At 39.5% G+C, this 13698-nt stretch overlaps 1 protein-coding gene across 6 annotated transcripts in view; it reads right to left on the reverse strand.

The window, feature by feature from the left end:
* Nucleotides 1-13698, reverse strand: part of AGPAT4 (1-acylglycerol-3-phosphate O-acyltransferase 4) — a 79358-nt gene that overhangs the window by 17786 nt on the left and 47874 nt on the right. For all 6 annotated transcript variants that reach the window (XM_048938031.1, XM_048938029.1, XM_048938027.1 and 3 more), the window contains 3 exons: nucleotides 13328-13497; nucleotides 5654-5815; nucleotides 3997-4150 (listed from right to left, as the gene is read on the reverse strand). In XM_048938031.1, coding sequence (XP_048793988.1) covers nucleotides 3997-4150; nucleotides 5654-5815; nucleotides 13328-13497 — 486 coding nt within the window. The remainder of the gene's footprint in view (nucleotides 1-3996; nucleotides 4151-5653; nucleotides 5816-13327; nucleotides 13498-13698) is intronic.

Here is a 13698-nt window from a genome sequence, read left to right on the forward strand (position 1 = left end):
ACACATTATTTTGTGGACATTGAGAACTATGGCTGAATGAATGTCCAACAAATCAACCTGCCTGCAACATAACCTTATTCTAGCAAATAACAACCTGAAGTGAAGATTACAGAGCAGAGTGGGGAAAAGAAGGTGGAATTCACTGTACATTTTGGCACAATCCGTTAACATTTAATAGCTCTGGTTATCTTACTTAAAATAATCTACCTGCTCAAACTTGCTAACTTGCTGAGATCTAAGCACTGAAGAATTCCAGGACTGAAGAGCTGCTCATGGAAATTCGTCAGCATTGCCATAATGAACTCCATGAGAACATCACTGTGGAATTCGTTCTTGTGCACTGCCTCTAGGACAGCAGTTTCCAGCATGCACAATTGTAACAAGTTGACAACTTGGAATTATCTGCAATCCGTCCTGAGGTACATTTATGAGGTAGCCTTACCTAAACAAGAACAGCTGAAACGAACTACCTGATATATAGACAAGGCAACACAAATAACCATTAAATACATATTTTACAGTATTTATGACATTTATCTCTACTGTGAGTAATGAATAGGTACTTCTGAAACAGATCTGTGTTTTCATTTGCTTCCAGCTGAGCTGTACAGGCAGCAAATTCTACATTATAATCTAACAACAATTTATTAGGACACCACACAACCTCTAGAAATGACATAGCTGGTAACTTTGTCTGTTACTTGTGAGCTGGTAGAGACAATCACTCATTAAAATATCAGAACTAATTTGAAAATACTGGAAGCAAGCCTTATTTAAGGACACCTGAACTTGTGAAAGTCACTAAAGGGAAGTGAATTCCATTATTTCTTATGAAGGAAAGAGACTAAATAATCCTGGTTATTTTATGTTATATTAAATGTGAAATATTTTAGGAGGGGATTATTTCATTAAATGACCATTTTAGAATAAGACTTTCTGAATGACATTTGCAGCCATTACAGTAGTATCAACCTCTTGAAGTTATGGTATTCTACAGAGGCACCATGGGCAAAGATACTCTTCCTGTTATAAAAAAGGTCACTGTGATTCCTTAGAGATGGAAAACAAACCTTTACACCAGAGGTTCTGACAATACAAATGCATTCACTCACACAGGCGTATAAAGTTATCTCTATTTAATTTTTAGTGGGAGGAGGGGTAATAAATTAGGAGATAAGTTTCTTTGTTATCTGTGTGAAAGATATTTTTGCCAAACTATGTATCTGCTTATATTGACAGATGTGGTGTCTACTGGTGCGGAGACAATTTCTCATACATACACATGAAATACCAATAACACACAATAAACCCCATCTGAGGCTAAATTTTTCAAAACATGACTTTACTAGACTGATTTCATCTGCATCTGTTTCCAACAGACAAAAAACTACTGCAGAAAGTAGCATCAGAGGTTGAAACGAAGTTTTCAATGTATGTGTATGTTTGGTGGCCCTGCCAGGCAGGGGGGTTGGAACTACATGATCCTTGAGGTCCCTTCCAACCTGGGTGATTCTGTGATTCTGTGATTTTGGAATGCATCAACCTGTGATCGCTGCTTTTGTGTCTGAATTATATTTCTACTACCACAGCAACCACCTTCCACTCATCCTACAGTATTTCAGCCTCAGAGAGCTGGAATCTTACAATTTTCAGAAAGAGGAGCTAAGAAAAGAGGAAAATGAAAAGCTGACCTTGGTCACAGCCAGCTTGGAACAGGCATTTAGTTTTCCTTCATTGCTATAACAAGCTGCAGTTAACTCCCTTAGCAAAATACTCCAGCTAGGCCCACCACCCCTTCTGGAAGAGCAGAAAGTGCACTAGCCTAAGTGGCAGATCCCAAAATGGGCTTTTTCACACAGAAGCATCATTACAGTGGCCACAACAATGCTCTTTGGAACAAGTAATCTGGTTGCAATATGAGGGATACAGTCAGTTACTGTGCCACATAAGGAACAAGTTAACAAGTGAAGAAGTTAAATATTACTAACTAATGTAAATATTCAAAAGAAAAAATGTCCAAATTACTACATCATAAATCCTCTGCATATGTTGACACCTACAGCAACACTTTTTTTCCTTATAACATGGGTACACCCCACCACTTGTAACACGGTATGTGTGCCGTGCCTGGCAACATTCAAGGTCAGGCTCTGAGCAACCTGATCTAGCTGCAGGTGTCCTTGTTTATTGCAAGGGAGACACGGCCTACATGGCCTTTAAAATGACGGTCAAATGTACCCCTTGTCCCTGTAACAGAGAAACAAATAGTAACCCAGATCTAATTACCTCTCTCTCACTCCAGAAAGTGACAGTGCAAGTAAGGCAACATACCCACAAGAACTGCAACACTTATCAGGGATCATCAGGCTTTTCCCTCTGTTTGTTGGCTGGTTTTAAGTTACATAGTTTCAACTACCTATGAACCCTCACAAAGGAAATCTTACCTCCTCAGCCTTTACCCTGATAAATCCAGCAAGGATTGAGGTAGTAACACACTGTTCCCTAAATAAGTATTCTATGGAATCTAAGTCTTTGTTGTCCTGAAAGTATATCGAATATTTAGGATTCTAGAAGTACTACCGTGGCTTATCTCATGAATACCTCAAACTTCCTATAAACCTATAACCCGAGTACCCTGAAACTATTTCCTTTTGGAATATTTTCCCATAAATCAGCTGCTTGTCCACAGCCATGCTAGGTTTTGTTTTCTTCATACTGAATAGCGACAAGAAAAACAAATCACCACTAAAATCACCTGCCCTTGACTCCCCAGCTCAAGATACTGGAGGTCAGAGAGTTCTGACTCAGATCTTCTTCAGTGCCTCAGGTCTTTCTCCCCTCCTCCTCAGCAAAACAGTTTTACTTAAAAGGGAAGGTTAAACTGTGCCGTTCAGGAAGTTGCACATTACCTCCATCTACTTCATGTATCAGAAAAGATCCAAGCAATGCCATCCATTTTGGGGGTGGGAAATCACTGATGCCTGACAAGCTACAACAGTGATATCATCTACCTGACTTGAGAGAGGATATGAAGAAGAGACATGACAGACAGCAAGACAGCTGACTGCAAATTTGTTGTGTTGTTTTTTTTTTTACATCAGCTATCCCAGATATGCCAGATGAAAACACGTCTTCAAAGACAAAAGAAGCTTTGACATTAACTTCAGTCATGCCAGAACATTTTCTTCTAAACCACCAACTACTTTGTCTTCCTTACATATCAGCCTTCTAACAGCACATAAATCCACCAAAGCCCAATTTAGCAATGGGTGCAATTTAGCACTATTTTTCCCTTGTCCTTGAAGTACACAGCAGAAGACTTAGCTGGATTTTCTTAGTCAAACAAGATCACTTCAAAGGCATTTGTGCCGCATTCTTACTGATGGCACTCTAAATTGGTAAATTCAGGTAACCAGAAGGAGGGAAGTAGGGGGTATCAAGCAACATTAACAATAAAATATTTATTCATACTTTGTAATTTGTTTCTAAACTTCTCCTACACGTATCTTCAGAAAAGGTTGACTTCCCACATCTCTGCTCCACAAAGGTTATCAAAACTCCCCAGAGTATATTTAGGCAGACATTTTAAAGTGTAACATTCTGTTGATAAAAAATGATACTTATATTTGCCATAAGAAAACATTTAGGATGCATTCTTAGATTCCCTGACTTATTGGCTTCATTTGGAATAGGAATTCTTAATAGTATAGCAAAAACTAAGAATCATTATCCTTTGTGAATATATAGAAAACCCAGAGCTGGGGATTCCTCAATACAATGACAGAGCAGAAAGCAAAAACAAGAAACTAATGAAGCTGCCCCCAGCTTTTGCTAGTCAAACCTGATTTTAATTTTCACAGACTAGTGGAAGAAAGCTCAGAAAAGATTCCAGCATTCTTCTGATAAAACATGCACTATGGGGAAAAGAAGAGCACAGCAAAGTGAAAGCAGGTACATGAAATAACCATTTAGCATGTTCCTTGTGACTTTCCTTACCTACATTTCTCAAACACTGCACGGTGACAGCAAATCCTTTTGTTCGTGGCAGTAGGTGATATTTGAGCTTGGGCAAGCCTTTGGCTTCAGCAACCTGCATGCTAGCCTGGTGCTTCTGTTCTGTGAACCTTGTGCCCTCACAATGAATCAGGAACTAAAAAGTAAGAAAGAACAGCAGTCAGAAAACAGCTCAGGTTTTCTACACATGCTTGACCAGAGCCCTCACTGATTCCCACCAGTATGGCCCAAACAAACACTGCTAGCAGGGACGCAAGTAGACAAATACTCTACAAGGCAATTGCCCTGGAACTACTAAAAAAAAAAACAAAACTCTCTTAATTGCCTCCACCCATGTAACTTGCCACCCTGTGGTTTTTAACATCTGCTTTGCTGCTCATGACTAAATGACTTGATTTCTCTAATGGGTCACTCCTCTAAAGAGATGTTAGGAAGCAGTCAAAACACATTTTCTATTGCACGTCTCCTAGTGATGCAGGGGTGCTCCAGTATCTAAAACTCGTGAAGTGTTTGAACCAAATGCAATTCTAGGAAATGCCTCATTAGCCCACTTGCTTTCACTAGAGCACATGGAGCATAAGCAACAGCAGATACTAGCTTTGATGACAAGGACGGTGCTGATAACATAGGTAGGGCAGTAGATGCAAGAGAACTCTAAGTCTCAATCCCTTGTGAACCACACAGTTTAACTGCTCAGATATAAATTACAATTTTTTTCAGTGTCAGGAAAGGGAGACCATAGGGATCTTCAGAGATTTAGCACATGCTCATGTGCTTTCTGCCAAGCCTGAATCCAAATTAATGCATCAGAGAGCAGTGCATATTGCATCAGTGAAGTTTCAGTAATCCACAGCAAAAATTTAGCCCACTAGACAAAGAAACTTGAAGAAACCTGTCCAAGTTTCCAGCTTCAGATCCAGCATATCTAGGAGCACTTTTACTCACTTATAACGTGCATCATGTTAAATAGTCACATGAAACATACAGAAACTGCTGAGAAAACCCTTCTAACACATCTAGCACGCTCTGCCTTCCTATGTACAAGGTGCTACCACTATGCCTTTTGACATTATATCATTCCACCCAGAATAAATCCAACTGTACAACAGCAACTAAATATTTTCTATTACAGGCATAGCCTCCTCTTAGAAATCCTTTCACAGCAGCATATAAAGGATGGTGGTAATTTGAGTTTACCAATTAGCATTGAACTGCCTACTTCTGCAAAAATGCATTCAACACCTTTTGCAAGTGAAAGAGCACACACACCCCTCCTCCAGCTCCTATATTTAGAGAACTGGAATCTGCCTGAGAAGAGGGGTTGGACTTGATGATCTCTAGAGGTCCCTTCTAAGCCCTACAATTCTGTGATACTGTGAAAGATTATTATTGATCACGGCGGGGATATTTTTCAAATAACACCTGTAGGGCTCCATAGAGGTAGAAAACAGACAGATTAGCCTATTGTACCAGAAATTCAAAACAGAATTCAGCTCTTTCATAGTATTCTCTGGATACTGCTAGGAAGTTCACAAATCGAAGTTCTCAGAAGCAACGTGGTTACCAATAGACACTACCTACACTTCCATTCTTCCAGGCATTGCAGCACCTCCCACTCCTCCCATGAGTCATCACTCACCCAAAAGTTTTCAGGGTAGTCCCGGAGATTCAGCAACTTCTGCATAACTGTTTTCCGATCTTCCTCCCACTTACGCTTGCAGAAGACTATCTCCAGGAAATACCACATCCAGCCAATGATAGGCATGTAGGAGAGCTCCTTCTTTGCCAGCACTTTGGAACTCTGCAAGAAGAGTGAAAGGAAGTAAGACAGAATCACCCCATTTACTGAGTTTTGTTCGGACGTGGCACATGCTTAGCTAGATAGTAATATGGACTCATATATGGATCTGTTCCGGCTTCAAAATCAGTACGAAAACAAAACAAAGAAGAATTTTCCTTGCATGACACAACAGCCAAATCTACTAAACACTCATAAAGCCTGCATTGTACAATAGCGTATTGAGGCATACATCTCTATCGCAAATGCTTTCCCAATGTAGGAAATCTTAAGTACTAGAAATATCAGCAGTAATACAAATACTTCCTGCGTGTTCAGATTTGTTAACGGAAAGGCAGAAATACTTACCCTAGCAAATTTCTCTCCAGAGCATTCTTCTGGAATAAAATAAGCACCATTCCTGCCTCACAGGTTTGACACTGAAGTGATTTATCCACACAATGCATAACAAGTCTATTGCTTATCAAGGGTTCAACTCATTTCAAATCTCAAATCCTACTCTAGATTTCAGTCCTGTAATTACCTCAGAACAGTTCTCCTTTAGGCACATTTGACTCCAATTGCTCGTTTTCTACTTTTCAAGTCACTCTGCACTGGTGAGCTGTCTCACTTTCCCATTCAGTGAATAAAAAAGTATGCCACTGTGAGTGCGTGTGTACACAAAAATTATTTCAGCAATCCCTGAGATAGTTGCATTTTCCTAGAGGACAGCAGGAGCAATTACACAATCCAGTTTCTATCTGTGATATCATTATAAGCAGTACCATGCTTGCACTCTGCAGATGGGTTCCAGGACATGGCATCTGACTAGAAGATGTTATTTACTGGTAGAAATTATGAGCAACTACTATTTGCTTTTATTTCCTTTTTTAGTTGCTGTTGTTCATTTGGTTACTAGGAGAAGAGATTTGACCTAATTCTTTATCTCAGTTCACTTCTTTCATCTACTCTCCTTGAGGAAGGAAAATACCTTAAATAATTAAGCTATCTAAAGGCTTATAAGAGTGGAAGGCAAATGCACATAAATAGCTTCCAAGTGACTGTTACACAGAAGAAGTGGAAAAAAAGACATGAGAATTCAATTCCTAAGAATGCAAGAACTTACACTTCAAATAATTGAATACTTTATAACAAAATTATCTCTCTCAGTCATTTGGAGACTGAGTGATGGGCCCAGACCATATCCCTAAGGCCTGCTCTCCCACAAGGAGCAGCTGGAAGACTCAGTAGCTGAAGCTGAGGCAGCCTTTCTGCAATTTCAGTTTTTCCTGGACGTTAATCCACGCTGCACAGAGCAGCAACACTGAGCCCAGCCTCCTCTTCCAGCTCCCCAGACCAGCCACAGGGAAAGGCTCTCCTCCCACCACCTTCCTTAGCTCTCAAACTTTTTTTGCCACAGTACTGCTTTTTCTTCTCTCAGTTACTTCTAATATGAGTCATCCTCTTATTTCCAGAATAAAGCTAAACAGTTTCAGTATACACTTTTAAAAATCTCCATGGAGCAGTTTTTGTTACAGGCCATCATGTAGAACACCCAATGAAAATACACACATCAGTACAGAAACTCTTACATTCCCCTCTCCTGTGCAAGACTGAGGAAGATGTCTGAGTCAAAGCTTTGCCCTGTTAAAAGCCCAAAAGATGCCAAGTGTTCCCACACCCCAGTCATAACTAGGTCAGCCATTAGCCAGCAGCTCAACTGGAATCCTGGCAGAATCCAGTTCATCAGGCAAAAAGCAGCACCTAATTCACCCTCAAAAACAAAGTGAAACAGAGACAGGCCTGATGTGAGCTGCAGTGCCACAGGATGCAACATGACCACAACAGCAGAGCAGATGTTTGAATTCTTCCACAGGTCACACTCCTCTGTATTTTCTGTGCCAAAGCATTTCTGAAGTCTAGAAGTGCACTTTAGGCAAATGCGAATGCACATCTCCTTATATGCACATAAAAAGGAATTACATCACCTAATGCTGCTTCGTGCACCTCACCTACCCCAGAAGTAAAATTTAGGCTGATGGCACAGAAGTATTTGGCAAAAGGAAGCTCTGCAGTCACTACACTGGTAGGAGTGCTCTTCTGTGGGAGGAACATATTAGGCCTGGCCCTCAGGAGCTCTTGTCTCTCTTACAACAACGACAGCTACAGTCTGCTATGTTTCAGCTGTCTATGTGTGCACAGCTCCCATGTAAATACAACAGGAAGAACACGGATGTGGTTCACTTCTGCTACCAATTTTCCAAAGAGCTTTGGAAAATACGTGACAGTCATCTCTAACCCTTAAATTCAGCTCACTAAACAGAATAAATAGAGCAAATCTTCACTTTTTATGAAAAGTACATGGCCTTCCTGAAGGAATTTAAACATTTCCACTACTCGGAGCAGTGTAATTCCAACAGACATCTTATGAAATCACTGCTGGACAGGGACAGCTTATCTATGGTCACAGCATTTTAACACAGATTAATTTCTTTTACCAAGTTACTTTGGAAAGCCGTGAAACTCTCCTCGTGTGCCAGTGCCACATACAAAATTTAATTTAAAAGGTCATTTTAAATATGTTCATACAGCTTTGCTGATTTATGTCTCCAGCCTGTTATTCAGCATCTTTTAATCACAGAGTGCAACAAGCAGTCTGAAATCTACTTGCAAGCTGAGGATGTCTAACAAAATTTGTTCTGCAATTTCAAAACAAATTTATTGTAGCTGCAAGCCAGTAGCAGCAGGCAATTTATGTCATAAATTATTTTCTCTATCGGCTGCCCTCACTGCTGACATACTTTTGATAATTGTTTGCTCTATTTTTGAAATACAGCACTCTTTCAAATTACAGTATTAGGTCAGTAAGATGGGAGGATATATTTCTTTAGGGGGAAGGGAAGACCCACACTTTTTCCATGTAAGAAAGGTAACAGCAATATTCTAGTGGATCTATGCCCAAGTATATGCTAAGATGCTGTATTAAATGCAAACAATGTGTTCTTGTCTAACTGCATGATCAATCATATAACTTCTATTAATATTTAAAATGTACAAACAAATGAGTGTTAAAAAGTAATCAATATTCACACATCTATCATTCCCTTACAGCAACCTAGGGAAAAACACCTATCAGTCATGCTCAGTTTCTCCAACAGCAAGCTTCAATATGAATAGCTTTTATTTAAAATTTGGTTTTCCTGGCATATGGAACAGATAACCAGGGTTAGAAATGATGACACAGGCTGAGCAATACCTGTGTTCAGAGGAAAATAAAACAAAGTTAGCTTTAAACTGAAGGTAATTTTTGCTGGTATAAATATCATCTCAGGAAAAGAGATGATAACGACTAAAATGACTAAAAAGGTAATTTGTCACTGCTTGTTTATATCAAGCAATGAATCAGAAGAGCCCAGTGTACCCTGGCAGGGAGTATACCAGTATGTTTTCAGTGCAAGTCCTGAATAACATCTTACACAGAACGTGACTTTGTCTTAATTACCTCTAGGCTTTATGAAGTTTGTGTTCTCCTCCTAATTTCTCACAACCACCAAAAGTCTTCCACAGGTTGGTGCTACCAACACGTGCTAGTAGATTCAGCAGCACAGAGCCTAACTGTAAGCAGCAAGATAATCTGTGGCTTAAAAATAACTTGCAAGAGAAAAAGCAAGCACACAGATGCTTCTTGATGTGGTTTTTGCCTTCACCACTCTAAATGAATAGGTCTCTGGCTCTCACTCAGCACTGTCAAGCCAGTATCTCCTAGCACTTTGAATGGGTACTTCAAGAGTATCATATTAAAGAAAGTAATTAAAAAGTAAAATAAATGGTTTTTGTTTCTTTTTTTTTTTTAACCCTGTTCCATCCCATCCCACATATACATATGTACATGTGTTCTTAGCAACTCCTTTGGGTCTTTTTGCCAGGTTTTCTTCTGTAGACAAAGAAATTTTCAAGAAAGTAGAGAACCTTGTGCCATCTAGGCATAAGGATCAAATAATGACAAGACACAGTATCACAAACCTGACACCGGTATACACAGACTAAGCTCCCTCCATCAAAAATTTCCCCTCTCCCCATCTCCCTGAAAAAGTGGAAAAAAAACCCAAGCAATCAAAATCACAGTAACTGAATATTATAAACCTGTTGGGACTGTATCAATTTAACCATAAAGACAGAAGGGAACATAAAGACAGAAGAGAAAGCCAGTATGAAGAAGAGAGATGAAAGGAGAAGACCAATGAGCAAATTGAACATCTGTTGCAAAAAATACCAGCAGTGATAGCTGTCATATTCCATTTAAATAAATAAATAAGTACAAGAAAAGGTAAATATTTTTTGTGTGTCAGGAAAGACTAGAAAGTTTTAAGGAGTTTAATTTTCTTTTGATGTGAGCAAAACCACCACTAACACAAAGAAAACCCAAACAACAACAACAACAACAAAAAAACAACAAAAAACAATGAGAATTGATTGGCTTCATTTAACACAAGTTCAAGGCATAAAACAGAATTTGAACGCACACTTGCAATATTGTTAACAGCACGGTCACTGTGTACCGCAGATGTAACAACATACAGCAGTGCACTACAATACCACCATTCTCCCTGCTTTCTGCAGCTAAGTACAAACAGTTCCACTCCTTTGGTCTTCATCTTCTTCCTCTTCATCCTCCCCAGCCATCTCTCCTTATGATGTACCAGGCAGACAAATACCGAAACTGATACTGGAGGTGCAATGCACAAACTTTCAGCAGCAGGGGACACAACACTGGCTTAGTGAGATGTTGGTAGACCTAAAGAGGTCTGCACAGACACTTTGCAGAGTATAAAGCTAAACCACGTTAAATAGAAAGCCTCACTGACTCACAAAGTCCCTGAGCCACGCATTGCTAAAGGCTAGGACAACTCTTAGAAATCTCTCTCTATACTCCCGTTGTTCTTGCAACTCTTTCCCACACATCTGCTCCTTGCTTCTGTTAGAAGACAGGGCAAGACTAGCCCTCAGCATAATGGCTCTTACATCCTTAATTGTGCTGCCACAACAAATCCTGCAGTTTTGTACCCTGCAAGCTGGTGTAAGGCAGCATGAAGTCACACCAAGATATGCCCCTCATCCCTAAGCATCCACCCACTCCTGTGCTGCACCAAACCAAGTACAGGGAAGCCAACACAGTAAATCCAGTTAGGAAACTAACCTAGGATGAAAATTGGGGTCAGGAAGTGCTGGTTTTTAGCATCTGTTTGGTGTGAACCTAGCTTATGATGAACCTTGACTGGTTACCCCTACAGGGAAATGTACTGCTTTCCTGTGTCAAGACATCTACGCAAGTAAGAGCACATGGGAATCATTTCTTCCTAGAACATTTTCTGGGAAGTAAAACCACAGTATATTAATCAAGACTGAAATAGTTTAAAAAATAATTATAATAAAGATATATCAATTCCTAAAAGAAATTCTAAGATTAGCAAAGATACAAATTGAATAATAACATTTAAAGACAGGAAGAACTATTTTCAGTTAATACAGTATAGTAATTGTACAATAGTTTATGTGGTGGTTTTCCTATGTGTAGGCAGCAATACACAGAATTAAAACATAATCCTGATTATCTTGGGAAAATTATTTAAAAATATCATTAAAATTAATGAAATTCAATCCAACCAGACAGCATCAACATAAAACAAAACAACTTTGACCTTGCAGGCCTTTGCTGGTTTGTACAGAAACAATCCTTTAATTTCCTACAATGGCACTTTGTGAAGAAGGTCCTAACCATCTACAATAGCTTTATCTACAAAACTGCGGTCACTGGGGTAGCCTGTTGAATTCTGTAAGTCTAAAGCACCACTGTATAACAAGCACTACTGAATAATGAGGAAGAACGCTTTTAGCATACACGTCTGCCATGAACAGATCTCCCTACATTTACTGCTACCTTGGATGATATTCTCAGGCTCTGAGCTTGGCCCCAGACATGATAGTAGGTAGAATTGTTCCACAGTAACCTGAAGTCAACAGCCACCTCAGCAATAAGCAAGACCTTAAAATGCATGTGTTCTGTGGTGGCTTTTTTTTATGTTTTTGGTTTGTTTGCTTTAAGGCAGACCTCATGACTATAATTTAAAGGGGCCAAAGTGGTAACTAAACATACAGAAAAAGCAAAGCGCTCAAAGGAAAAGCTCAGAGAAGAACAGCCCAAAGAAGTCATATTCAAACAAACCAAGTTCAGGAGCTTTGACAACAGCCAATAGCAAAATTGGAAGAAGATGCTATAGAAGACTGCCAAAAGGAGGCATTAGTCTGCTTTCTTAGGAGAGTGAAACAGTTTCCTAAATCCAGATTATCATTACCATCACAGAATCAAGTTAAACTAAAGAGAGGTGCTAGAATCATCTCCATGACCTGACAGGTGAAACAAGAAAAACTGAAAACAAAGGCACACGTAGTCCTAGCCTGACATAATAGTATATTCAGTTGTTGATAATTAATTCATCCACTCTTTATTAGTTATCACTTGGTTACTGCTTTCACACCAGATCTCTTTCATTCTAGAGATAAAAGAGTGTGCATGAGTCTAGCTGCATGTTTGCTAGATTTGCAAGATGATTCTAAAGGGAAACAAATTCTACAGTTTACTGGGAAAGAATCACAGAGCAGCTCACCTTTCTGCAACACCATCAACCAATAGGTACCTAGCAAGTGCACAGAAAGAAACAAAAGTAAAACCTCCACATGTTAAAAATCTTCATCAGTTTTAACTGCAGTACTTATAAAAATTTCTACGAACATTCAAGAAATCTTGGTCTTCACGTACTCCTGCTGCACTGATTTAAGTTCATCTTGCTTAGTGTGCACAAGAACTGAATGACATTTGAACAGATATATTACCTTCTTGTCCCAGTTTGGGCTGGGATAAAATTAGTTTTCTTTATTGCAGCTGGTATGGTGCTGTGCTTTGGATTTAAGATGTTTCAATTCTTGCAGAGCAGTGCTTACACTGTGTCAAGGGCTTTCCAGCTCCTCATGCTGCCCTGCCAGTGAGGAGCCTAGATATGCAAAAGAAGCTCGGAGTGGACAATTAGGACTGACCAAAAGTGATCAGAAGGTGCTGTGTTCAGCAATATAAGCTGGATGAAATAAAAAGGAGAGTGGGAGCATGCAGTGATTCAGGGGAATGGCGGTTATCTTCCCAAGAAACTATTACATGTAATAAGATCTGTTTTCATGGAAGCAGCTGAACATCCACCTGCTAACAGAAAGTAGTGAATAAATCCCTTCGTTTGCTTTACTTATGTATTTATCTTCTGCTTTACCTAGTAATTTGTATTCACCTCCACCCACAAGTTCTTGCAATTTTATCTTTCCAATTCTCACCCCGTCCCACTGTGTGAGGTGAGTGAGCAGCTGTGTGGTACTGCATTGCCTGCTGGGGTTAAGCCACAACAATTACAAATAAACCAAACATTTTACTTGTGTGTTTTTTCCCCACATCCAAGAAGAGGAAGCTTATTTAAAATGCTAATCAAAACTTACCCCCAGGACTCCAAATCTTTCACAGAAATTCCAGCCACAGAGAAAGTCAATTTCAAAGTTGTGATTTAGAATTACAATGGCATTCTCCTTCCCATACTTGTGGTAACTCTCTGGATCAGTGTAGAGGGTACAATCGGTGCCTGACCACCATTCCAGTAGCATTACCATCTCTAAAATAAAGAACAAAAAATAAACGGAGTTACAAACTATATGCAAAGTCACAGATTAGTAATGTACTGAAAAAACACCAGTTGCCTCAACAACACATGGTTAAAAAAAAAAGGAGGGGGGGAGGACACAGCAGGGAGCAGGAGAGAAAAAGGAAATAAGGAGGTAGCATGGCAGGAGAAGGAATTTTCCACAGCGACATT

The sequence above is a fragment of the Lagopus muta genome, chromosome 2 (genome assembly GCF_023343835.1).
Source record: "Lagopus muta isolate bLagMut1 chromosome 2, bLagMut1 primary, whole genome shotgun sequence".
Taxonomy (NCBI): domain Eukaryota; kingdom Metazoa; phylum Chordata; class Aves; order Galliformes; family Phasianidae; genus Lagopus; species Lagopus muta.